Raw genomic sequence first — 26,711 nt, forward strand, 5'->3', positions numbered from 1 at the left:
GGAAAAATCGCGAATTCGAAGTCTCTCGGTTACGTTGCTGCGGCTATAAATTACGGACGCGAAGGAGTGTGTGTGTCATTCATGATTAGTTCAGTGAGTAAGCCAGTGAACAGAGCAAGCTAGCTAGTCTTGTGTACCAGAGTTCGACTTGAGTGTGCGTCCGCAACTGTGCCAGCATCCGAAGGCCTGAGTTCGAGTGCAATGGACCGCAGTTGGAGGGACCTGAGTTCGAGTGCAGTGAACCGCAGTTGGAGGGACCTGAGTTCGAGTACAGTGGACTGTCTCTGAAGGTCTGTGGTTCGAGATACTGTGAACTCGAGTGACTGAGCTAGAAGAACTGTGAACTGAGAACTGATAGTTCTGATTTGTAAATAGTGCTTTGTAAATATTAGTTAAGATTAGCAGTTCATTGTTGTTCGCATTAGTCCAAGTAAATTGTCATTGTCGTCGGTGGAGTGCTATAACGAATACTGTGTTGAGTGAAAATCCAATTGTTGACGAGAGCGTTTAAGGCGAATTGTAGAAAGGAATTATTGTTGGAAGAATAAAATCCTATTGTTGAGTTGAAATAAAATTCACAATATCTTGTGTTTCAGAGATAGATAGAGAAAAGGGTGTGAGGCAAGGTTGCATACTATCTCCTGGACTGCTCAATTTACATGTCAAATAAATATGTGCGTGCATATGAAAAGAGACTACTTGACAAGATACAGTTTAGGATGTTATACCGAAGTGCAAAGACATAAAAAGGAAAAGACAAAATACATTTTAATATTAGATCATCTACTAATTGCAAACATAATGTGCGAGAGGTCCAGGAGGAAAATATAGGCCTACTCTTTCACAAATTATTGAACCATTTAGAAAACACCTCCCAACATAAACATGAGATGTGGTAAATAAGTTAATATATAAGACATCATTATTGTTATTATTATTATTATTATTATTATTATTATTATTATTATTAGCATTGTGATTTTACTACCTTTGGTGATATCTGATATTAGTTGGCAACAATTAGCCTTTTAGGAACTGCTCTTACGTGATCCTCACTATAGCCATTAACTAAGGTAAAATATAGTAGTTTCAATTAACAAAGGAAAGTTAAAAAAGTTGTTTAAATAATAAATTTTAAAATCATTACTAAACAAATTGCTTACATCGAACATTTAATTAATCTATTTCTGATAAATTAATAAAAAAACATACTGGTCAATAATAGTCATTAACTAAGGTAAAATACAGTAGTTTCAATTAACGCAGGAAAGTTAAAAAAGTTGTTTCAATAATACATTTTAAAACCATTACTAAAAAATTGCTTACATCGAACATTTAATTAATCTATTTCTGATAAATTAATAAAAAAAAACATACTGGTCAATAATAGTCATTAACTAAGGTAAAATACAGCAGTTTCAATTAACGCAGGAACGTTAATAAAGTTGTTTCAATAATACATTTTAAAATCATTACTAAAAAATTGCTTACATCGAACATTTAATTGATCTATTTCTGATAAATTAATAAAAACAAACATACTGGTCAATAATAGTCATTAACTAAGGTAAAATACAGCAGTTTCAATTAACGCAGGAAAGTTAAAAAAGTTGTTTCAATAATACATTTTAAAATCATTACTAAAAAATTGCTTACATCGAACATTTAATTAATCTATTTCTGATAAATTAATAAAAAAAAAACATACTGGTCAATAATAGTCATTAACTAAGGTAAAATACAGCAGTTTCAATTAACGCAGGAAAGTTAAAAAAGTTGTTTCAATAATACATTTTAAAATCATTACTAAACAAATTGCTTACATCAAACATTTAATTAATCTATTTCTGATAAATTAATAAAAACAAACATACTGGTCAATAATAGTCATTAACGAAGGTAAAATACAGCAGTTTCAATTAACGCAGGAAAGTTAAAAAAGTTGTTTCAATAATACACTTTAAAATCATTACTAAAAAATTGCTTACATCGAACATTTAATTAATCTATTTCTGATAAATTAATAAAAACAAACATACTGGTCAATAATAGTCATTAACGAAGGTAAAATACAGCAGTTTCAATTAACGCAGGAAAGTTAAAAAAGTTGTTTCAATAATACATTTTAAAATCATTACTAAAAAATTGCTTACATCGAACATTTAATTAATCTATTCCTGATAAATTAATAAACAAACATACTGGTCAATTATCTGACTAATAACAGGCAGACAGAAAAGACTGTAGCTACTTAATAACTGGACAATCAATGAATGAACCAACTGAACAGTTCCTCACCCAGAATGGCGTCCCCCAGGAACTCGAGGCGCTGGTAGCAGTCTGTGGTGCGGTTCGGAGTGTAGGACGCGTGTGTGAGAGCCTGCAGCAGGTAGGAGCGGTCGCGGAACTTATACTGCAGGCGGTGCTCCAGCTCGTCCACACCCTCCAGGTGCATCTCGATTTCCCCCTTTGGCAGCAGACACGCAGTCGGTGGTTTCTTGTCAAGAAGGTTCTCAGGGGAGCCCTTCTCTTCGGGAAGAATCTTCAGCCATATCAACAGCTTCAGTGCTCCACGAACGCCACTAGCCTGGAAGAACAAATAACTTCATTCACTATCTGCACACTAACAGTGTTTGATTGAGGGCAAGGTTCAGGATGGATCTTTACACTTATGCTGTTCAGGTCCATTGTATACCCTGTATGTGATGATTAGGGCTAGGATTCTTAGGTAAATACATATTTTATTTGCTCTGTAATATAAACTCGTAATTAAGGTCACCTGAGCACATATTTTAAAATATTATTTCACATAAAAACACATATTTTGAGTTTTCTTAAACGTAAATATATATATTTTCAAATGTTCACATAAAAATTAAGTTTTCATCAAATAATTTTCGACAAAAGCCTAATTTCAGAATAATCGTCACCCGAATGTTCAGTGCAGTTGCTTAGATGTGACAGCTGGCAACAATTTCTCGGAATTGCCTATCTGTGGACTGCTCTCACCACAAGCGATAAACGCTGTCATCACTAAAAAATTCTACTGTAACTAACACACATAAGCGTTGATGTGTCATTTAGGAGTGCCTTGTAAGTTATCATAATGCTGATTCAGGAAGAAATTTTAATTGCATAAACATCAGCTGCCTCTGTTTTCATTTCCAATCATAAACGTATCTCTAGGTAGTGCATGTTGTTCCTCAATGGTTAGGGCGCTCTTTTTCCCAGTACAAGGCAGTGTTCCACGATAATCGTCAGTCATTTGTGATGGACAACTTGATGATGAATCTCATTGTGTACTGTAATTCTTCAGCAGTTAGCGAGACAGCATAATGTAAACTGGCGAGTACTGCATATTGTTTATATTCACATAAAATAATTGAAACATAATTAAATATTTTTTTCTTTTTTGCTATATATTTTCCCGATTTTTAGCACATAAAAAATTAATATTTTCCCGATTTTTAGCACCTAAAAATCCGAGCCCTAGTGATGATTGTCGAAGTCTGATGGATGGTAAACATGGCATTCGTGAATCCCGACGCTGACAGGTGGGCCATCTTACCTGGGTCCTGCAGGTTACGTCCCATCAGCTACTGACGAGGCTGAACCCAGAGCCCAAAGTCCCAAGACCTTAGAACCGAGATGAGAATTGGAAATCCGTACTACCCCCAGATATCACCACAGCCTATTTTTCCTATTACAAATGGTAGATGAAATGAGGGGGAAGCAGTGTGTGTTGGTACTTCGGTCCTGTTATGAATATGAGGAAAATAGGAGTGCTCCAAGAAAAACCATCTGCAACATCTGCTTTGCCCACCATAAATTCCGTCACAACCTGGTTGGAGATCGAACCTGGGCTGCCTGGATGGAAGGCCAGTGCATTAGCACTTAAGGCACAGATGCTGCTCGTGATTTATGTAATAGTAGTAGTAGTAATAATGATGATAATAATAATAATAATAATAATAATAAAAAATGATGATAATAAGAAATAGCAATGTAGTTCAAATTACATTACACCCTAAACCAGCGTTTCTCAAACTTTTCTGACATGGGGACCACTTTTTTAAGTGAGAACAGTTCCGCGGACCACCTTACTCTTGTTCCCTTCGAAAGCAAATCTATCATTTATGTAGCATATTTTAATACCAGTATACTTACTTTTAATGTAGAAATAATTAATTAAAATTAATTTAATTCAATCAATTTTATATTAGTATTAACTAAGTTAATGTTGATAGAAGAAAATTTCTTATTTCGTCATCTGTAAAAACAGAAATAAAAAAAGTTAATGCAGAAACATACCCGATTTTCAACAAGTAAATTTGCAATTTTGCATGTTCTATTATTGGTGCACAACGTACAGTACTTGACCATTTCACTGTGCAAACTGCATGTCGCCAAATTATTAAGTCATAAATACATGAAAAGGTTCGGTACTTTGGTCCTGTTATGAATTCGGGTGGTCCCTAGCTGGGTTACAGGCACGGCGCCAGATGTGCAGGGAAAAGATAGCGAGAAACACCACGTTCATAGTGCTTTAAATCCCTCTTTTGCTGCTGAGAGTAAAGTGGGAAGTCAATAGACGGGTAGAGTAAATAAATTTCATAAAATGTCAGTACTGGGAGAAAAAGTGGAAGGCGATTGCCATGTGTCATTTACAAACTCAGTGATTTTCAGCTATAGTGTGATACGCAATTCGTTTCAATTTTATTTTTTCTTCTGTCTTTTTTGAAGGCCCACAAGGGCAGAAATCGAGGACCACAGGTGGTCCATGGACCATAGTTTGAGAAACGCTGCCCTAAACCATATCTGAGGATCAACGAAGTCAAAACACCTTTATATATATATATATATATATATATATATATATATATATATAAACATAATCAAGAAAATCTTGAAGCAGCCAGAGGGAAAATATGGCAGAAGATAGATGAACTAGCAGCAAAAATAAAATAAAAAGGGGCACAAAGACACGGTTGCAAGATACAGATTGGCGTCAGCACATGACTGTCTGGCAAATCGCCTCTATCCTCCTGAGACATATGTTGTTTTATTTTTAAAAAATTCAATATAATTCTACACTTCAAAAAAAAAGTCACTGATATGAGGAAATATGCTGAAAAAATTCTGCAGGTTACAGTTAGGGCACAAATGGAGGTATATTATATTATACTTACTTCGGGTCTCTGCACATACATCTTATATCATATATATATATATATAGATAGATAGTATGCTATACTCTCAGGACTCAGGTGGTTATAAGATAGGCATCTACCAGACAAACGCATGTGCTCTCTGCAACAACCCAGAAAAAGTTATGAGCAGTCTGCATCTTCTGCACTGCCCAACCCTAAACCGAGAAGTGCAACAAGCCAAGGATCTCTCAAGCATATACTGGGAGACCAGAGAGAAAATGACGTAATTGTAAGCCTCTGCCATTGCAAAATAAAGATAGATAAATAGATAGATAAATAAATAAATAAATAAATTAATAATAATAAAAAAAAATAATAATAATAATAATTACTGATGGTGATTACAGCCTTACAGTGGACATAGTGGTGCTGATGTATGTGCTGCTGGTGCTGACAGTATGATAGAGACGCTGGAATTGGATATCTATTGTATTTCGGGATGTGTTGTGGAGAAGCAGAATAGTGATACACTTACAAGGAAAGGGTTTCGGCTCGAACAGGAATTTCGTATCCAAAATTTGTTTACAGGCCCATCCTTACATCTCTGTAAAGCTCCCAAAAGCATTCGTTTGTGTAATGTGTGGTTTGTTTGTTAGAGCTCTGCACAAGTTGAGGGGTGGGGAGAGCACTGCACAAGTTAAGGGGATGGGACACCTGACCCGTAAGCCTAGCCTAACCTAGAAGCTAGTGCGAGTTGTAAGATGTCTAAAGCCCTTTTAAAAACATTTTTCTCCAACGTTCTGTCTGAAAATATTGCAGCTAATCAAAATTATATACTGTTGTGTGAGTCATTGAATGCGCACAAGGACGCAACCTTAATAGATGAATCATTCCAAGGCTAGGACATGGAATGTATGATCATTCCACCTAAAAAACTACATATATCCAGCCTCTGAATATGTATTTCCTTAAACAATACAAAATATATGCTCGGAGGATAAAAGATTACATATGGACTCTTCCTGAGAATCCAAAACTTAACTTGGGAAATCGAGTGTTTATAATGAAAATGCACTCTGTTATTCATAACCAGTTGTCTGCTCCAGTATACCGCCCTATGCTTCAGTATTCCTGCCAGTCAGCTGGGTATGTGAATCGTGAACAAGTCTCGGACTTCAAAAATATAATTCAGGTAGCATTTGATTTTTCAGCACTGGAGTGTGGTTCAGAAGATTGTTCAGGTGTTGCTTCTGTGTGTTGTGCTTATTGCTCCTCTCCATGCTGTTTCATGCATTTTATGGAGAATCCTCATGTAGGCTACATTTTTAAAGAAGTGTATTGACCAATATCAACTAAACGGAGAGTTACACAAATGAATATTTTTATGGTCTTCATCACCATTGTGAGGTAAGCGTCTGTACAGATTTTTAACCAAAAATTCCTGTTCAAGCCGAAACCCTTCTCTTGTTAGTATACATGAGACAGTTCTTATACGTAACAAGAACGGTTCTAAGATCTTGTACACAATTCCTCACCTTGAGGTATGCTCCAATCAGAGCTTCCACACCGTCTGCGATGGTCTTATCTGCGACAGTCTGCACAGACAAGAAGTTCTCCATGGAGGAGTGAATGCCGGAGTCCTCAGCACTGTCCAGCAGCTTCTCCTGGATCGTGTCTCTCGTGGCCTTGGACAGTGTCCCACTCAGCTGCTCCTCCTCCGGTATAACAAGCTCGTACAGGAAGTTGGGACTTACTTTCGTCATGCGCATCAGCTGCTGCAGCTTGCGGTACACGCACATGCTCGGTGGGATCCAGTCCGACTGGGGCACGAAGTCATGCACCTGCAACATGTTACACATCAGACACCTGTCAACATGACCAAATATTCCATTTTTAGGACGAAATAAGAATCTGGGTGAACTGTATTGCAGAGACAGCTGCAAGTTTCATGCGAGAATACATCTCTTGGATTGGGATGTTGAATGTGAGGTGTAAGAATGAGGAACCTCACTCACAATGATCCTGTCAGTCGTGGCCCTTATCATAGTTTTTGTTTCGTAATATGGATAAACAATATGGATTTTTTGTATTCGACAGATAATGGAGAAAAAATGGGAGTATAAGGGTACAGTACATCAGTTATTCATAGATTTCAAAAAGGCATATGACTCGGTTAAGAGGGAAGTTTTAAATAATATTCTTATTGAATTTGGTATTCCCAAGAAACTAGTTCGATTAATTAAAATGTGTCTCAGTGAAACATACAGCAGAGTCCGTATAGGTCAGTTTCTATCCGATGCTTTTCCAATTCACTGCGGGCTAAAGCAGGGAGATGCACTATCACCTTTACTTTTTAACTTCGCGCTAGAATATGCCATTAGGAAAGTTCAGGATAACAGACAGGGTTTGGAATTGAACGGGTTACTTCAGCTTCTTGTCTATGCGGATGACGTGAATATGTTAGGAGAAAATACACAAACGATTAGGGAAAACACGGAAATTTTACTTGAAGCAAGTAGAGCGATCGGTTTGGAAGTAAATCCCGAAAAGACAAAGTATATGATTATGTCTCGTGACCAGAATATTGTACGAAATGGAAATATAAAAATTGGAGATTTATCCTTCGAAGAGGTGGAAAAATTAAAAAATCTTGGAGCAACAGTAACAAATATAAATGACACTCGGGAGGAAATTAAACGCAGAATAAATATGGGAAATGCGTGTTATTATTCGGTTGAGAAGCTCTTATCATCCAGTCTGCTGTCCAAAAATCTGAAAGTTAGAATTTATAAAACAGTTATATTACCGGTTCTTCTGTATGGTTGTGAAACTTGGACTCTCACTCTGAGAGAGGAACATAGGTTCAGGGTGTTTGAGAATAAGGTGCTTAGGAAAATATTTGGGGCTAAGCGGGATGAAGTTACAGGAGAATGGAGAAAGTTACACAACACAGAACTGCACGCATTGTATTCTTCACCTGACATAATTAGGAACATAAAATCCAGACGTTTGAGATGGGCAGGGCATGTAGCACGTATGGGCGAATCCAGAAATGCATATAGAGTGTTAGTTGGGAGACCGGAGGGAAAAAGACCTTTAGGGAGGCCGAGACGTAGATGGGAGGATAATATTAAAATGGATTTGAGGGAGGTGGGGTATGATGATAGAGACTGGATTAATCTTGCACAGGATAGGGACCACTGGCGGGCTTATGTGAGGGCGGCAATGAACCTTCGGGTTCCTTAAAAGCCATTTGTAAGTAAGTTGTAAGTAATATGGATAAACAATAATATGATGAATGCGGTGAATAATTTCAAAGCTGCTAAAATTTTTCTTCATAGTAGACAAAGTATTTTCTCTAGATCAAAAATAGAACGGCAATGCAGTCACAATTACGTACTTAATGTTTTGGTGAACATTAACTGGAATATATGTTGAATCTTTCGTACACTACTTTTAACACTTGAATATAAATAATTGATTAAATGGCGATCTTACTCGTGTTGCCGAACACATAACTAATCCTAACCACACATACAATAACATAAATACAGACATGGAAATCCTACACATACAACCCAAAAACGAAAAACTCAACACACTGGAACAATATGAAATATACACACACACACTAAAACACACCCTGATCAAATTCTCAATATAGAGATCAATTTCAGAACACACACACTATATGAATAATTTTGAGGGAAAAATTGTTCCGGGGCCGGGCATCGAACCCAGGACCTTTGGTTAAACGTACCAATGCTCTCCCAACTGAGCTACCCGGGAACTCTACCCAACACCGATCAAATTTCTCCCTCTATATCCACAGACCTCAAAGTGGGCTGACAACCGTCAAGCAACCAACATGAGTGCACACTAACTCTGTGTGACTTAAATTGTGGTTTTCTGTTACGTACAGTGACGTGTATTATGCAAATCAAGCTTTCAGGTATAACTCCCTGTAAAGTTAATTTGAATAATTTTGCCCGGTCCCGGAACAATTTTTCCCTCAAAATTATTCAAATTAACTTTACAGGGAGTTATACCTGAAAGCTTGATTTGCACACACACTATTTGACTCAACTCTTCATCACACGAACACACCCACACAACAGGCAGCGAAGTTCAGATGACGCCGAGACACAGAAGGCTCTGAGGATGGTGTCAAGTAGCACCGAAACAGCTGTAAGCCGCACATGCTTACATAATTGACACGAGTAAGATTGCACATTTAATCAATTATTTATTAACTGGAAATTTACTTTCCTTCATTTCAATGATATTCCCTGAAACACACCTTTTTTCCCCCCCTTTAGTTCGTTGTGATAACCTCCTTTAAGATCTTAGTAAATCTGCATTTTGTTTTGGTGCATTCAAAATACCGCCATTGTACTACATAAACCTTGCACTTGACTAATGGAGTGAATCATTTAAGAATATAGTCGCGAATTTTACTACCACCATTTCGATTGTCTTGTGTTTGACACGACTCGGTATGGCCTGGTGAATAGTGGCCAGTGGGCAATGTCGACTACCGATGCTAGTCTACCATGCATATTATCCAGTTGTTCTGTGAACAGTATATAAAAACAATAGCCTGAATCACCCAAGAAAAAACCTAATGCCTACAAAGACAGCAGTATTACTCCACTGAAATACTGAACGTAATTCACTCTAATACAATACGTGAATTAGCACGTGTATGCTGTATACAGTGGTTAATGACGCGATATTTTTATGTTAACAACCGAGACTAGATATCGCGCCATATCAACAAATATGGTAATACCAATATTCAAAATTATGAAGTTCACGAAGCCTTATAGATTACGATTAATGCATTTTTCGTGTTGTAAAAAGCATTTTCGGGCATACATGTTCATAATTAATTAAAATAATGGCAATCATTCTCTACTTCGAACTAAACAAACTCTGTGTATTTACAAAACACCCAGTCATAGTTGGCATCTGCTCCATCAAGAGCTGTTCGATAATGGTTCACTGTTCATTTTGTTGTACGTGTAGGACTGAAGTTATTGTTTGTGAACATGTATAATGCAGTCAACAGCGTAAAATTAGTCTACAGCAGGATGGAGGATACAATTTATCCAGACATAATTCATGTGACAACTGAAATTGAACATCAATAAAAAAAAACTAAACGCAGGCACAGTCTAAAAGACAGTAACAGACTTTTTAAAAATGGCTCATGATTAGTTAATTAGGAAAACACTGTTGTAAAGTAACATTAAATTAAAGTAACATCTAAGTAAAACAGATTATCCGTCATTTTCGGTTAACCATCAACTCCTTCCCACACATTGTAACAGATAACTGAGCTTTTGCTGTATTAAAATGGTCGTTCCTACAAGCTTTACAGGTATAGCACTGGCCTTCTGTTCTCGAGGTTGCAGGTTCGATGGTATTTAAGTGTGTTTAAATGCGACAAACATATATCAGTAATTTACTGGCATGTAAAAGAACTCCTGCAGGATAAAATTCCGGCACATCCGGCGACACTGATATAACCTCTGCAGTTGCGAGCATCATTAAATAAACAATAATTTAACAAGCATTACAGTATGTAAGCAATGCATGCAGTCCTCATGGTAAACTCATTCTTACTAAAATAGATGCAAGATAATAGTACATTACGCAACGAGTCTATAATGGTAGTAATTAAGACGCGAATATGTTTGTTTATGAAACGAGTTCAAGCTCGTTTCATAATTGTCATACGAGCGTCTTAATTACCATTATAGGCAAGTTTCATACAACTTTTTATGCTCGGCCATATTTCTAACTTGAAATTATTCATAAGTATTCATGTTATGGTTATCTAAGTGAAGAGCAGAACTGACCTTCTAAATTGTGAGATGTGCGCAGACGCAAAGTATTGATTTTTTCCGAGGAACGAATGTCATTGACCTTTATATAATCTAGAGAATAACATGAACATTAATCTTGATATAACCTGGAAATTGATTTAGAATTGAAAAACGAGATGACAAATTGAATTTATTTGAATATTATTTATAATTAACGCTAATTATTATAGTAACAGAACATAACCTTCTGCGACAGTATTGAATTTCCAGCCTCCGTGACGTTTCGCTAGTTGTCTTTCGATTGCATATCTGAGAATAATCGATACTTGCGGTTTTATAATGCTACAATGGTGATTTCTCATTGGCTGAACAACTGAACTATAATGAATATGTGTACTTTAATGAGGTGCATTAAAGGGCTACTACCAGGTGTATAATTACTACATTTCAGCATGGTCGAGCATAATAGTACATTATGCAACGAGCCTATAATGATAGTAATTAAGAAGCGAGTATATGAAACGAGCGCGAGTTTCATAATTTTCATACGAGCTTCTTAATTACCATTATAGGCGAGTTTCATACGACTTTTTATGCTCGACCATATTTCTAACTTGAAATTACAGTATTCAGATATATACATTTTATTTGTATCTGACAAGATCGGAAGTGACCTTGTTCTAGGTCGTGAATTGTGAGATGTGCGCAGACGCGAAAGTATTGATTTTTTTTCCAAGGAACAATAATGTCATTGACCTTGTGTAATCCCGTTAAACTTGGTATAACTTTGATTATTGAATTCGACATTGAAAAACGGATGACAAATTGAATTTATTTGAATATTATTTACAATTAACGCTAATTATTATAGTTAACAGAACATAACTTTCTGCGACAGTATTGGATTTCCAGCCTCCATGACTTTTCGCTAATTCTCTTTCGATTGCATATCCGAGAATAATCTATACTTGCGGTTTTATAACGGTACAAAGCTGACTCGTTATTGGCTGAACACCTGTAAGCTGAGTTGTCAATGGCTGAAAACACCTGAACTTTAATGAGTAGGTGTACTTTAATGACATGCATTAAAGGACTGCTACCAGGTGTATAATTACATTTCGGCATGGTCGAGCATAAAATAATATATCTTAAATACAGACACAGACTCGGCCAACCAAAACAATTTCTAGCCAACTCAAGTCAATTTTGGATAATTTACTTCAAATGGAATAAAATTTACAGTGCTAAGGGTTTCACATTGATAGCAACAATAACAGTCCTGAAAAACGTGAAAGTTAGCCTTCTGCCTTACCTTCATGAGTCCACCCAGTTTACGATATACACCACAGTAGTACAGGTTGCGGTTGCCTATGTGCTTGCCTTTGACGCATGTGAGTTTGCCTTCATCCTCGTGGATATTGGTAAGGAACAAGTACCACGAAGACATGAACTTGAGGAACGAGTCACCCAGCGTCTCCAGCCGCTCCAGATTGATGATGTCATTAGCTGAAGCACTGGTCAAGGCCTGCAATCAACAGATATTTTGACTTTTTTTAAGTGAATGTAACAAAAATTTCAAATATTGCAAATATGAACGATTATCTGTTTCGTACAACAGGCTATAATGCCTCTGTTGAAAGTGTGTTCTCTTTAGTGAACGATGAAAGAGTAATGGAACGGAGAAAAATTCTCTCCGGCGCCGGGATTTGAACCTGGGTTTTCAGTTCTACATGCTGATGCTTTATCCACTAAGCCACACCGGATACAACTCCGACGCCGGTTAGAATCGTCTCAGATTAAGCTCCAACTCTTGGGTTCCCTCTAGTGGCCGCCCTCTGCACTACGTCATAGATGTCTATGAACGCAGGACCGAAGTCCACACATGTGCTGAGGTGCACTCGATATGAGTGACTAGTTGGCCGGGATCCGACGGAATAAGCGCTGTCTTAAATCACGAAGTGATTTACGCATATCATATATATTATTTTAATGTACCGAAGTACATATGATATTTCCATGCAGATATTCTGCGTCATCATACGATGAAAGAGTGAAGTTTAAGTGGTCAGATGGTAACAAATGCGATCTGTGGAATTGACAAGTATTTTAGAACTTCAAATCAACCATGCAGAGAATTTATCTTGGAAAATAAAAATAATACAAAATTGCTATGTTTTTTGTACTAATAGTTTTTTTTTCTTGTACGGAGGAGGGACCCAAAGGCTTACACTGCAGCCTGAGGCTTATTGTGCCTACCACTAGTAGCGGCTGGTGGTCAAAATAATGATTGTGCTACAATCCCTATATTGGCCTACTGTATACACTTATATGTATTTATCTTAATTTGAGACTCACCTAGTGACGAAATATGAAGTCCATATGACGTTCCTTCCTACTGCAGAACTTGTCAATTACCCTGGTGTTAAACGTTAAACCCCCTCGATCTTGGACATCATACTCTTTTCTATTGACAGTATTGCAAGAGCAGTGAGCCGATCCTGGGACGTAGTGTTCCTTAAAAATGTTTTTATGCGTTTCAAGAAAGAAAAACATCTTTCTGGCTCAGGAGTGGTCATTAGTGTTGTAACCAAAATATTTAACAACTTCGTTACTTCACAGAATGAATCCTGCGAATTGTTAGAGGCTATGTATTGTAACAATTGAACACCTCCATCTATATTTCGGAAGTTGGGTCTTCCGTATAGAACTCCAAGTTGTGTCTTTAACACTCTTTTGTTCGGTACAGTATAGCTGTTGACAGCAACTTCAAGTTCGCGTTCAGGAAAATTGTCAAAAAATTTGCTGTTTTAGTTTCCTGAATTGTACGGTCACATACTTCCTTGGATTCAATTTTCTGGGAGTCCATTTTCTATCGCTTGCTGACTGATTCAGGAGGAACCTCAAAAAACTGGTAGATGGCAGCAGCAGTCGGACACTTGAATTACTAAATATATTGTACATAGTTCCAAGTTCTTCCACAAAAAAGCATTCTTTCATTACGCTTTACTTTTGTAATCTCCAAGCTGTGTTGTGCTGAAGCTGACTACAGCACTTCCCCGCATAAAAGTAGCCAATCAGAGCAGTGATTTCAGCTTCGCAAATGCGCATTAATTGTCTACATTCTCATGTAGAGTTCTGAGTAGCACAACGAACCCCCTGGGGCACCAAAGAGCGAATAGCGAAGACTAAACACTCTATAAAGCGTCGTGAACATGACCACGGGAAATTGTCAAATGACAGATCAAATACATTATTTGAGAAAAAATTATCATTGTGCTGTAGCACTGTAGCACATAAGGACGGGCCGCCCCTGCCTACCACTCTTATTCTTGTGAATGAGTGAGTAGCCAGTTACTGCTGGTATGTCATGTTAGGTTTTTTCACTAACACTCATAGTTCCTCATGGTACCAAAATTGTCTTTATAATTCAACTAAACCATCGAGATATCCATATTCATTTATTTTTACTGTTGCTATAATCAACAGCTCGTATGGTGCTAGTCAGTTTTTCTTCCAAGACTGCCTCCTTTCTAGCAGTAGTATACAGATAATCCTAGTTTCAAGATGAGAATTTTAGGGATCAAAGTGAATTGAAACAAAAACTAAGTTTTAGAAAACAAAGATAACAAGTAAATTTAGGCCCGTAACACACTTGCAGAGTTTTCGCCAGCGAGAAATGTGTTGCGAGAAAATTAAAAAATTGATAACATGGATTCAAATGGACGTCCAGGCACTGGAAGAGATTCTCATTCAAGGCAAAAACCTCGCGCGAGTTTCTCGCTGGAATCGGTAGCTCAGCGAATTTTCTTGACACATTTATCAAAGATGTTTGACATTTATACTCTTTATGACGATTGAATGTAGAAAAAGATATCACAGGTGGCGATGAATTGTATTGTTTTTATTTGTTTTTATTTGAAAATGATAATAATTGCAGTCAGAAACTTATCGAACTTGTACGACGTCACCCGTAGGCCTATTTATATGATACACGGGATGAAAACTATAAAAACACCAAACTTAAAGAAGAAATCTGGAGACAAATATCAGATTATCTGAAAATAAATAGGGCTATATTTTACTTTGATGAGATTTAATAGTATTAATTACACATCTGAAATAATGTATCTATATGTCTTAACAGTTTACATAATTTTAATCAGAACATAGCAAAGAATCCTCTATCATATCATGAATGGCAAAAAACTGAGGTCCATTCAACCTGAAATAACACCTAAACGTATCATCATTCAAATCGAAACCAGTGTCCAAAACTCGCCCATATTTTCGTAACATACAATGTGATTTTCAGATATTTCTGGCTTTTATTTTAGGCCTACTTTTTCTTTTCATTAACAAAATATGGTCATGTAACTCCATTTCCTCATCATCTGAATACTCAGATTCAACATAGCGTTCGTACGTAATTTGTAAAGTGATAGAGCGTTGGTACGTCAAACCAAAGGTCCCGGGTTTGATACCCGGCTCCGGAACAATTTTTCCTCGAAATTATTCAAATCAACTTTACAGGGAGTTATACCTGAAATCTTGATTTGCAAAATACACGTCACTGTTCGTTAACAGAAAACCACAATTAAAGTCACACGGAGTTAGTGTGCACTCGAAGTTGGTTGCTTGACGGTTGTCAGCCCACTTTGAGGTCTGTGGATATAGAGGGAAGAATTGGATCGGTGTCGGTTAGAGTTCCCGGGTAGCTCAGTGGTAGAGCGTTGGTACATCAAACCAAAGGTCCCGGGTTCGATACCCGGCTCCGGAACAATTTTTCCTCGAAATTATTCAAATCAACTTTACAGGGAGTTGTACCTGAAATCTTGATTTGCATAATACACGTCACTGTTCGTTAACAGAAAACCACAATTAAAGTCACACGGAGTTAGTGTGCACTCGAAGTTGGTTGCTTGACGGTTATCAGCCCACTTTGAGGTCTGTGGATATAGAGGGAAGAATTGGATTGATTTCGGTTAGAGTTCCCGGGTAGCTCAGTGGTAGAGCGTTGGTACGTCAAACCAAAGGTCCCAGGTTCGATACCCGGCTCCGGAACAATTTTTCCTCGAAATTATTCAAATCAACTTTACAGGGAGTTATACCTGAAATCTTGATTTGCATAATACACGTCACTGTTCGTTAACAGAAAACCACAATTAAAGTCACACGGAGTTAGTGTGCACTCGAAGTTGGTTGCTTGACGGTTGTCAGCCCACTTTGAGGTCTGTGGATATAGAGGGAAGAATTGGATCGGTGTCGGTTAGAGTTCCCGGGTAGCTCACTGGTAGAGCGTTGGTACGTCAAACCAAAGGTCCCGGGTTCGATACCCGGCTCCGGAACAATTTTTCCTCGAAATTATTCAAATCAACTTTACAGGGAGTTATACCTGAAATCTTGATTTGCATAATACACGTCACTGTTCGTTAACAGAAAACCACAATTAAAGTCACACGGAGTTAGTGTGCACTCGAAGTTGGTTGCTTGACGGTTGTCAGCCCACTTTGAGGTCTGTGGATCTAGAGGGAAGAATTGGATCGGTGTCGGTTAGAGTTCCCGGGTAGCTCACTGGTAGAGCGTTGGTAAGTCAAACCAAAGGTCCCGGGTTCGATACCCGGCTCCGGAACAATTTTTCCTCGAAATTATTCAAATCAACTTTACAGGGAGTTATACCTGAAATCTTGATTTGCATACGACAATATACTTACAGGTTATATATTTAAGTACGACAATATACGTAAATACATAACCTATAATATTTCCCCCAAACGAGTGATTACTATAATCAGAAAAATGCTTTCTGCATGAAGGCAGTGCATAGATGATCATAGCGAGGTGTGATCTGTGATAACGAGAACTCGCTAAGTGTGTGGAGGAAGGCTCTTCGCCTCTTTCTTGCAACACAGTTCTCGCTAACGAAAACTCTTCAAGTGTGTTATGCGGCTTACTGGCATTGGTGAAAACGACACTTAAAAAAAGTATGATAAAATTCGGACAAACTAAAAAAAATTACAGAAATGCTAAACTGTACAGTGTACACACCTGCAGGATCTCACACAGCTCTGGACCAATACCATGGACAGTCTGCTCAAGTATGCCGATAGGCACATGGCGATCTGGCTCAACAATGTTATCATCACAATTGTTGACATTGTGTCCATTTGCTACAGAGTAGTTATGGTTGTCAAGTGAATTCCTGTTGTCATGAACAGGTGAAGAATTATGAAGAGGCTTGCTTATGAAGTCATCGTAGTTCAGCACCTGAAATCATAGCATTTCAAATTACCTAATTTGAACTGTTAGCATAGTGAACAGAAGTACAAAGAGGTTTAGTCACCATGCTACCCAATAGATAGAATGTAAGTTTTAAGTTTCTCCTGAAAATTTTTGAAAAATCACATACATGGTCTAGTGAGCAGTATGTTGATCAATTGGTAGATTTGCAATTTAACAAGTCAGTAAAATCAGTCTGTTGATCGAATGCCAGAATTGCTATTCAATCAGCTATTGAGATCAGTTGGTGCATTTATTATCCAATAAGATCGATCTGTTTATCATTTGGTAGATTTGTCATTCAAGTCAGTGTCATCAGTCTGTTGACTGGTAGATTTGATTTCAATTAGTCTGTTGATCAGTTAGTATATCTGTTTGTAAAAATTGGAAATTTAACTTTTGAAGAGGTGGAAAAATTCAAATACCTGGGAGCAACAGTAATAAATATAAATGACACTCGGGAGGAAATTAAACACAGAATAAATATGGGAAATGCCTGTTATTATTCGGTTGAGAAGCTTTTGTCATCTAGTCTGCTGTCAAAAAAAATCTGAAAGTTACAATTTATAAAACAGTTATATTACAGGTTGTTCTTTATGGTTGTGAAACTTGAACTCTCACTTTCAGAGAGGAACATAGGTTAAGGGTGTTTGAGAATAAGGTGCTTAGGAAAATATTTGGGGCTAAGAGGGATGAAGTTACAGGAGAATGGAGAAAGTTACACAACACAGAACTGCACGCATTGTATTCTTCACCTGACATAGTGATGGGCAGGGCATGTAGCACGTATGGGCGAATCCAGAAATGCATATAGTGTTAGTTGGGAGACCGGACGGTAAAATACCTTTGGGGAGGCCGAGACGTAGATGGAAAGATAATATTAAAATGGATTTGAGGGAGGTGGGATATGATGATAGAGACTGGATTAATCTTGCTCAGGATAAGGACCAATGGCGGGCTTATGTGAGGGCGGTAATGAACCTGCGGGTTCCTTAAAAGCCAGTAAGAAAATAAGTTAGTCGTTAGTCATTAGCCAATCAGATCAGTCTATTGACCGATAACTGGTAGATTTGCTATTCAACCAGTCAGTGAGATCAGTCTGTTGATCAATTGGTAGATTTGCTATTAAATCAGCCGCTGGAATCAGTCTGTTGATCAGTTGCTACATTTGTTACGCAATGAGATCATTCTGTTGTTGATGTGCTATTCAGTCACTGAGATCGGTCTGTTTATCATTTGGTAGATTTGTTATTCAGTCACGTCAGCTATTCAACCATCATTAAGTTTGGTCCATCTATTACCTCAACAAGAGTGACATCCTCCATGTTACGGTCTATATCAATGGGTTCCTTGTCATCACCCCAATTGAACAACGTTGCAGTGAAGGAGTTAGGTGGATTAGGCGGATTAGATTGGCTGGACAAGCTGACTGCGGCGATACCAGTCACAAGATTGCTGGTGTGCACTGTTGGGTTTGGGATGGCCTCCTTCTCCACATAGTTATCAACTGTCAGTGGCTTCCATTCCAATCCTGTGGACAGAACATCAATCTTATCATTACAACGCAAGAAAGTTTTTAACTACTATGAAAAGAGATGACTACTTAACGGATTCCCTTTTCTATACTCTTACTCTAAAGAAAAAAAAATAGTGATGGGGAGAAAGCTAATCCATGAGTCGGAATGTAAAAATGGGGGAGAAAGTGATAGTAATAAAGGTGGGTTTGAAATAAGTAATTTAAAAGACTCCAATGCAGTGTCTGTTGGAGATTTTAAAGATTTTAGAAGCATGATGGTAAAAAAAAAAAAAAAATTCGAGAAATTAAATCAAAAGTTAAGTGAGCCTTTGGGGATAACGAAAATTGGTGAAAAATATGGTGAGGGAGACGAGATTTGGTAGTATAAGGAAGATAAGTGAGTGAAGAAGTCCCGCGCCGTGGCGTTGCGGCCTAAGGCATCCCGCCTAGGACTCGCGTTACGGAATGCGCGCTGGTTCAATTCCTCATGAGGGAAGAAATTTTCTCATGAAATTTCGGCCAGTGTACGGGACCAGTGCCCACCCAGCATCATGATGCACTTGGGAAGCTACAATAGGTAGTGAAATCCGGTTGCGAATACCAGCTATAATGGCTGGGGGGGGATCATTGTGCTAACCACACGATACCTCCATTCTGGTTGGATGATCGTCCACCTCTGCTTCGGCATATGGGCTTGAGGCAGCCGGCTGGTTTGTCGGTCTAGGCCCTTCAAGGGCTGTAGCACCACGGATTATTATTATTATTATTATTATTATTATTATTATTATTATTATTATTATTGGTGAGTGAAGAAAGTGCAAGCTACAAAGGGGGGGGGGGGGAGGAGTGATCAGTGAAAGTGAAAGCGATCAGTGATGATAACGACCTGTTTTACTAAGGTGGTAAAAAAAACGACAAGGTTAAAAAAAACTAGTGAATAGTTTTTTTTGAATTAATGCGTGACTAATATTAGTGAACTAGTAAAATATCAAGAAAAGAGTAGATGGAAAGATTAATATCAAGGTATCAGACTAACAAAGGTGTGAATAGTAGGAATTAATGATGGTGCACATAAGTTATTACAGTAAATAGTGAACTGAATAACGAATCGGCTATAGAAGTGAACTGGTATAAACAGTAAGGTATATGTGAACTATAGTCGTGACGCTGTTATTCCCGGCGTGACTCCTCCTCTCTGCTTACATCTTAGGAAGTGAAGGCTCTATAAAGTCTAGGTAGGTAGTATCGTTCGCCATTTTTATTCTTTCGTTGCTGAGCTACCAGAAAAAGGGATCTATTTGCCACACCGTTAAACATTATCATGTCGTAGCTCCTATGATAATAAATCAAACGCACTGTAATTCAGCAAATAATTGAGCAGCAAATAACGTCCTCGTGTGCTTTCTGTGAACGCCAACGAAAGAGCCAAAATGGCGGGCGATTATATATTAAGTATTTATCCAGCCTTAGGAAATGCTTTACAGACGTGGACAAATTATTAACAAAATTGACGATTTTTATGATATTTTGTTTACAAAATTTGACTTTTCAATTTAGACTACAGTTGACAATTTTGGATATTTCCATCATTATAGTAGAGAGAAATATGCAAAAATGTCAGGTGTAGTTTAAATTGAGGAGTCAAGTTTTGTAAAAATATATAATAAAAATCTTCAATTTTGCTAATAATTTGTAAATTAGCAAAAATGTCACCTGCATTGAAGAGTCAAATTTTGTAAAATTATAAAACAAAAATCTTCAGTTTTGCTAATAATTTGGAAATATCCAAAATGTCAGCTGTAGTCCAAATTGAAGAATAGAATTTTGTAAAAATATACAATAAAAATCTTCAGTTTTGCTAATAATTTGTAAATATGCAAAAATATCAAATGTAGTCCAAATTGAGGAGTTAAATTTTGAAAAATATGCAACACAAATCTTCAATTTTGCTAATAATTTGGAAATACACAAAAATGTCAACTGTAGTCTAAATTGAAGAATCATATTTTGTAAAAATATATAATAAAAATGTTCAATTTTGCTAATAATTTGTCCACGTCTGTACATCTTCATCAGCGAATCATAAGACGCACGTTTAAATGTAGCCGACCTGCAACGTGATTGGCTGCCGGAAATTAGAGCGACGGGACTATAGTGAATAAATAATGAATAGCAAAAACAAAGTAGGATAAGTATTAAACAGACTATGGACTGAGCAGCAAGAAGGGAGATAGCTAGTGGGATTAGAGTAGTTTTAATAAAGTATACTGCAAATAAGTGTTATTTGTAATGATTGCTAATGGTGGCACTGTATACGTGAAAATATGAGGTCCACCTTTACATGTAAGATATGTTGTCACGAAATATATCATACTCTTACTCTAATCTACCAAAAACAAACAAAAACATTCGACTGAATTCCTCCAGAGTGGTCTAATGGTTCAAATTCTGTCAAGGATAAAACAACTTACAGGTGAAAAATTCTTAATAGCAGTTTCCTTCAGATGAAGAAATAAAGCTGTTGATCTTACATAGTAAAAAAAAAATCGATCCCAATGTCCCAAGAATATATAAATTAAAAATCTTACAGTTCCAGAGCCTTCTGCAATAACCATCAACATAAACACTACTAATTTACTAGTTTACATGGCTTATGTCTTAAAAAAAACCACAGGACGAATGAAAGATTTTGGTGGGAAATTTACAAATGCTGCAACAGTGATCATCAGAAACACAGCAATGGTGCACATGCCATTTCTCATCTGCAATGATCGTTCTATGAGATGACAAGAGTGTAACAGGAAGCATAATTCACTATGTGGTCCAAAAAGTTCAAAACTGCAGTGACAACTCCACGTAATTCTAGCTGAGAGATAGGGGAAATAAAATGCACCTCATTACAAGGATATCACTGCTTTAAACCTTCTCAAGAAACAGATATCACTGATACCTATTAATATGAGAAAATCCGTTCTGGCACCGGGAATCGAACCTGGGACCTCTCAGCTCTGCGCAGTGAGCGCACTTCCCAAATGAGCCATGCCGGGACATGGTCCACAGTGCCAGCCAAACTCTCCTCATTTGTATCGTCAATGGCGCATATCTAAATGACTTTATGACCATATTTAACAATAGTTTTATTGAATACTAGCTGTACCTGTGCGCTTCACTGCACCTGTTAGAAATAAATATAAAGTAATTACATAATTAAAATAGGACGTTTGATCCAGGGAACATTCGTGTTTGATAGAAGGATAAATCGTTTAATATGTCACTTAATTTAAATTGTATTTAAATAATTAAAATGCGATCATTTTCGTCCAGATACCACTCATTTGGTGCAATGATAATTCCTTTAACATATTTCTTAATTGTTATTACATGCAAATAATTAAAATATGATCATTTGGTGGTTCAGAGAACATCCCTTTTTGGTGCAATTTGGTCCCATCAAAATTTTGCTTGGAATGAAACGTATCAGAAATCATTTTTAAAGAAACTTTTGTTATGCAACATTTTTCACAAAAATTAATAATAAGGGAGATATTTCGATTTATTTAATTCAAGCCCCCTTATAACCTCCTTTTTAAATAAAGTATTTTGAATGCCATATAGCCTAAAATCTAAGTTACAACGAACTTAATTTATATTTCAATTTTCATATAAATCGGTTCAGACATTATCGCGTGAAAAGCTAACAAACATCCAGACAGACATACAAACAAGAATTTTAAAAAAGCGATTTTCGATTTCAGGATGGTTAATTACACGTGTTAACACCAATTATTTTTGGAAAATCGAAAATTACCAGAAAAATTTTGGCTACAGATTTATTGTTAGTATAGATTGTTAACATTGATATATACATATATTCATATATGAGGTTTCGCCATTCTCATTGAATAATCAAGACTACTATTTTATGTTAGTAGTCAACATGTAGATACCTATTAATATGAGAAAAATCGGTTCTGGCACCGGGAATCGAAGCTGGGACCTTTCAGCTCTGCGCACTGAGTGCTCTTTCCAACTGAACCATGCCGGGACACGATCCACGGTGCCGGCCGAACTCTCATTTGTATCGTCCCATGGATCAAAGCCTTTTTGTTACACTGAAACTGACCAGGTGGCAGCTCTATGCATCCAACTCCAGTATCCGAAGCAATGGTCTGCCGCAGCTCCTCGGCCAGCAGTAGTTGTGTGATGCGGTGCAAGATTGTGGGCAGGCAGGTCGCCTTGAGCCACAGCACTGATGGGAAGTCGAACCGCATGCACAGCTCTGCAACCAGGTTCTCCTCAAAGTCTTCCTGCAGCTCATGTCTTTTACGCTTACTCGTAACACTGGTTATCTTAGTACTCCTGTTGCAACGATAAAAACACAACACTCTAATTACATTTCCTTTTCATTCAGTTTAGAAGATATTACTTACTTACTTACAAATGGCTTTTAAGGAACCCGGAGGTTCATTGCCGCCCTCACATAAGCCTGCCAGCGGTCCTATCCTGTGCAAGATTAATCCAGTCTCTATCATCATACCCCACCTCCCTCAAATCCATTTTAATATTATCCTCCCATCTACGTCTCGGCCTCCCTAAAGGTCTTTTTCCCCTCCGGTCTCCCAACTAACACTCTATATGCATTTCTGGATTCGCCCATACGTGCTACATGCCCTGCCCATCTCAAACGTCTGGATTTAATGTTCCTAATTATGTCAGGTGAAGAATACAATGCGTGCAGTTCTGTGTTGTGTAACTTTCTCCATTCTCCTGTAACTTCATCCCGCTTAGCCCCAAATATTTTCCTTAGCACGTTATTCTCAAACACCCTGAACCTATGTTCCTCTCTCAGAGTGAGAGTCCAAGTTTCACAACCATACAGAAGAACCGGTAATATAACTGTTTTATAAATTCTAACTTTCAGATTTTTCGACAGCAGACTGGATGATAAGAGCTTCTCAACCGAATAATAACACGCATTTCCCATATTTATTCTGCGTTTAATTTCCTCCCGAGTATCATTTATATTTGTTACTGTTGCTCCAAGATATTTGAATTTTTCCACCTCTTCGAAGGATAAATCTCCAATTTTTATATTTCCATTTCGTACAATATTCTGGTCACGAGACATAATCATATACTTTGTCTTTTCGGAATTTACTTCCAAACCGATCGCTCTACTTGCTTCAAGTAAAATTTCCGTGTTTTCCCTAATCGTTTGTGTATTTTCTCCTAACATATTCACGTCATCCGCATAGACAAGAAGCTGATGTAACCCGCTCAATTCCAAACCCTGCCTGTTATCCTGAACTTTCCTAATGGCATATTCTAGAGCAAAGTTAAAAAGTAAAGGTGATAGTGCATCTCCCTGCTTTAGCCCGCAGTGAATTGGAAAAGCATCAGATAGAAACTGACCTATACGGACTCTGCTGTATGTTTCACTGAGACACATTTTAATTAATCGAACTAGTTGGATGCATAGAAGATATTACTAAGCAAAACTCAACTACAGAAGAAACAAATGAAAACAATGTCAGTAGTCATAGTAACCAAGTTTCTTAAGGAGTAGATGGGTGAAAATTACAACTTCCACAATAACTTCACACAAATTTTAAGTATATGATTTAATCTATGTATTGTATTTTATTTTATTGGGTTATTTTACGACGCTGTATCAACATCTAGGTTATTTAGAGTCTGAATGGAATGAAGGTGATAATGCCGGTGAAATGAGTCTGGGGTCCAGCACCGAAAGTTATCCAGCATTTGCTCGTATTGGGTTGAGGGAAAACCCCGGAAAAAACCTCAACCAGGTAACTTGTCCCGACCGGGATTCGAACCCGGGCCACCTGGTTTCGCGGCCAGACGCGCTAACCGTTACTCCACAGGTGTGGACTATGTATTGTATCTCTGATATATAGGGCTAGGATTTTCATTATTTAGCATATTTTTCTTTGTAAGTTCAATGAGTAGCTAAAAATACAGAAATCCATTTTATGAAAAAACTAATCCAAAGTTGGTTTCCTTCGTTCTTTGAATTTCCTAGAAGTATGTTCTTTCATTTTCCTGCGGTAAAATTTTAATACATTCTTCCTCCCCTATTCTGTGGAATGTGCAAAATAGACTTGGCCCTAAATGGTTACGAGTCACGACGAATATTTGTCTATTGTTTTCTTGTAGGTAGAGACAGGGGTGGCAACTTGAAGCAATTGCACGTAGTAGAGAAAACCACTTTGTTGCCAAATTTTAGAAAGAGAACAGTGTGTGTGAGAGACAACAAAAGAGGTACAAGAGTAGTTTCTTTTGCTACCACAGCTAGAACAATGAAGCTTTTCTATGTACAAATGTTTGTTTAGTTGGCAATAGACAATTATTTTTCCCTTAAAGCAAGGTTTCCATTTAGTACAGGTTCCGTTATGGACAGATGTCACTGTAGTAGAATCTCGATTATTCGACCTTCGGTCATCTGACATTTCATATGCTGCCACTGTTTGTGGCATACGAAATTTTTACTGTACTGTATTTTTGGTGGAGTGATGGTGATGGTGATGGTGATGGTGATGGTGATGATGATGATGATGATGATGATGATGATGATAATAGTAGCAGTAATACTGCTCCTGGAAAGGGAACTTCTTAATTTAGAAAATGTTACTAAGGGCCGTATTCACCAACGTCGGTAAAAATTTTATCTCGGTTTTTAGCTACAAAAACTTAGATAATGGCTACATTTGTATTCACCAACAAAATTATCTCGGTTAATTGGGATTATCTCGGTTTAAAATTTTACCGGAGAAATGTTGGCCGATAAAGTAGGAAAAACTGAGATAATCGAAATAACAAGATGGCTCGTAGACGACTGGAATATTTAATTGATGAAAGGGAAAATGACAGTGATGAGGAATGTGGCCAAGAGTACAAAAGACGACGTCCAGGTGGCTAAAAGAACGCGCCACATACTTTGAGGACTACGATGACTCAGACTTTGTAACACATTTTAGATTATCTAAAACTTCAGCTTTATCAGTCTTATCAATGATAGAACATAATCTGGAATTTACAACAAATAGGTAAGCTGAATTCTCTACAATACCTATTGTTTATAGCAGAGAGAGGCAGCAAAAATTACCGCACTTTACAGGGGACGTCGATCAGCTGTAGCAGCGCGTGCGGGCCGAGCATTCAGTTTCATTACGGTAGGCCTAAATTATTAGTTTCTCGCCATTTTCTGAATAACTTGGTTATGTATTGTCTCGAAGGCATTGCAGCGTCACGAAACTGATGTAGAAATTTGCGAACAGTACAACAGTCATAAGATTTGTTTTTTAGGAGAAATGTCTCAACTAGAAATATTCGTTGTACAATACTATACGTCACCATACTGACAGCGAACACAAATAATGTTCAATAACAAGTGTATTAATGCAACACTACGTAATAACGTGCACTCACTAAACACCTACTCGTCAACTAAACACTCCATACGCTTCCCGCTGTCCACACACTCAATCCTCACCACTTGGAATTTTAGGCCTACCGTAATAAAACTGAATGCCTGGCCCGCCCGCGCTGTTACAGCTGACCGGTGAGTCGAGCAATGGGTTGCGGACAATCTGTTCCCCGACGTCTTCTGCATAGTGCGGTAACTTTTCGCTTCCTTTCTCTGTAGTTACCCAATTTATATACCTATAAGCTAGTGCTATAAATACACACACACGCGCATATACATGCATACTAACGATCGTATTGACAGGCATCGTAGTTGGCTATGTATCTTTACATTTTTTCATAAAATTAAGAAAATTAAAATTACATTGAAGTTACTTTTCTCCCATTTTAGGAATCAAGCTGTATCGCCCATAAATCAGCTGCTACTAACACTAAGATTTTACGCTACTGGTGGTGACCAGCTCAGCGTTGCAGATTACGCTGGTGTGAGTC

At 37.5% G+C, this 26,711-nt stretch overlaps 1 protein-coding gene and 3 non-coding genes across 6 annotated transcripts in view; 3 read left to right on the forward strand and 1 right to left on the reverse strand.

Moving 5' to 3' along the window:
• Dcr-2 (Endoribonuclease Dcr-2) overlaps positions 1–26,711 on the reverse strand; it is a 134,929-nt gene that overhangs the window by 25,216 nt on the left and 83,002 nt on the right. For all 3 annotated transcript variants that reach the window (XM_069824612.1, XM_069824610.1, XM_069824611.1), the window contains 6 exons: positions 22,897–23,132; positions 18,559–18,788; positions 17,027–17,245; positions 12,294–12,506; positions 6,686–6,991; positions 2,299–2,587 (listed from right to left, as the gene is read on the reverse strand). In XM_069824612.1, coding sequence (XP_069680713.1) covers positions 2,299–2,587; positions 6,686–6,991; positions 12,294–12,506; positions 17,027–17,245; positions 18,559–18,788; positions 22,897–23,132 — 1,493 coding nt within the window. The remainder of the gene's footprint in view (positions 1–2,298; positions 2,588–6,685; positions 6,992–12,293; positions 12,507–17,026; positions 17,246–18,558; positions 18,789–22,896; positions 23,133–26,711) is intronic.
• On the forward strand, positions 15,687–15,758 carry TRNAD-AUC (transfer RNA aspartic acid (anticodon AUC)). Its single transcript has one exon. It is a non-coding gene; the product is annotated as a tRNA-Asp (tRNA).
• On the forward strand, positions 15,971–16,042 carry TRNAD-GUC (transfer RNA aspartic acid (anticodon GUC)). Its single transcript has one exon. It is a non-coding gene; the product is annotated as a tRNA-Asp (tRNA).
• Positions 16,255–16,326, forward strand: TRNAD-GUC (transfer RNA aspartic acid (anticodon GUC)). The gene has a single exon. It is a non-coding gene; the product is annotated as a tRNA-Asp (tRNA).

The sequence above is a fragment of the Periplaneta americana genome, chromosome 4 (assembly GCF_040183065.1).
Source record: "Periplaneta americana isolate PAMFEO1 chromosome 4, P.americana_PAMFEO1_priV1, whole genome shotgun sequence".
Taxonomy (NCBI): domain Eukaryota; kingdom Metazoa; phylum Arthropoda; class Insecta; order Blattodea; family Blattidae; genus Periplaneta; species Periplaneta americana.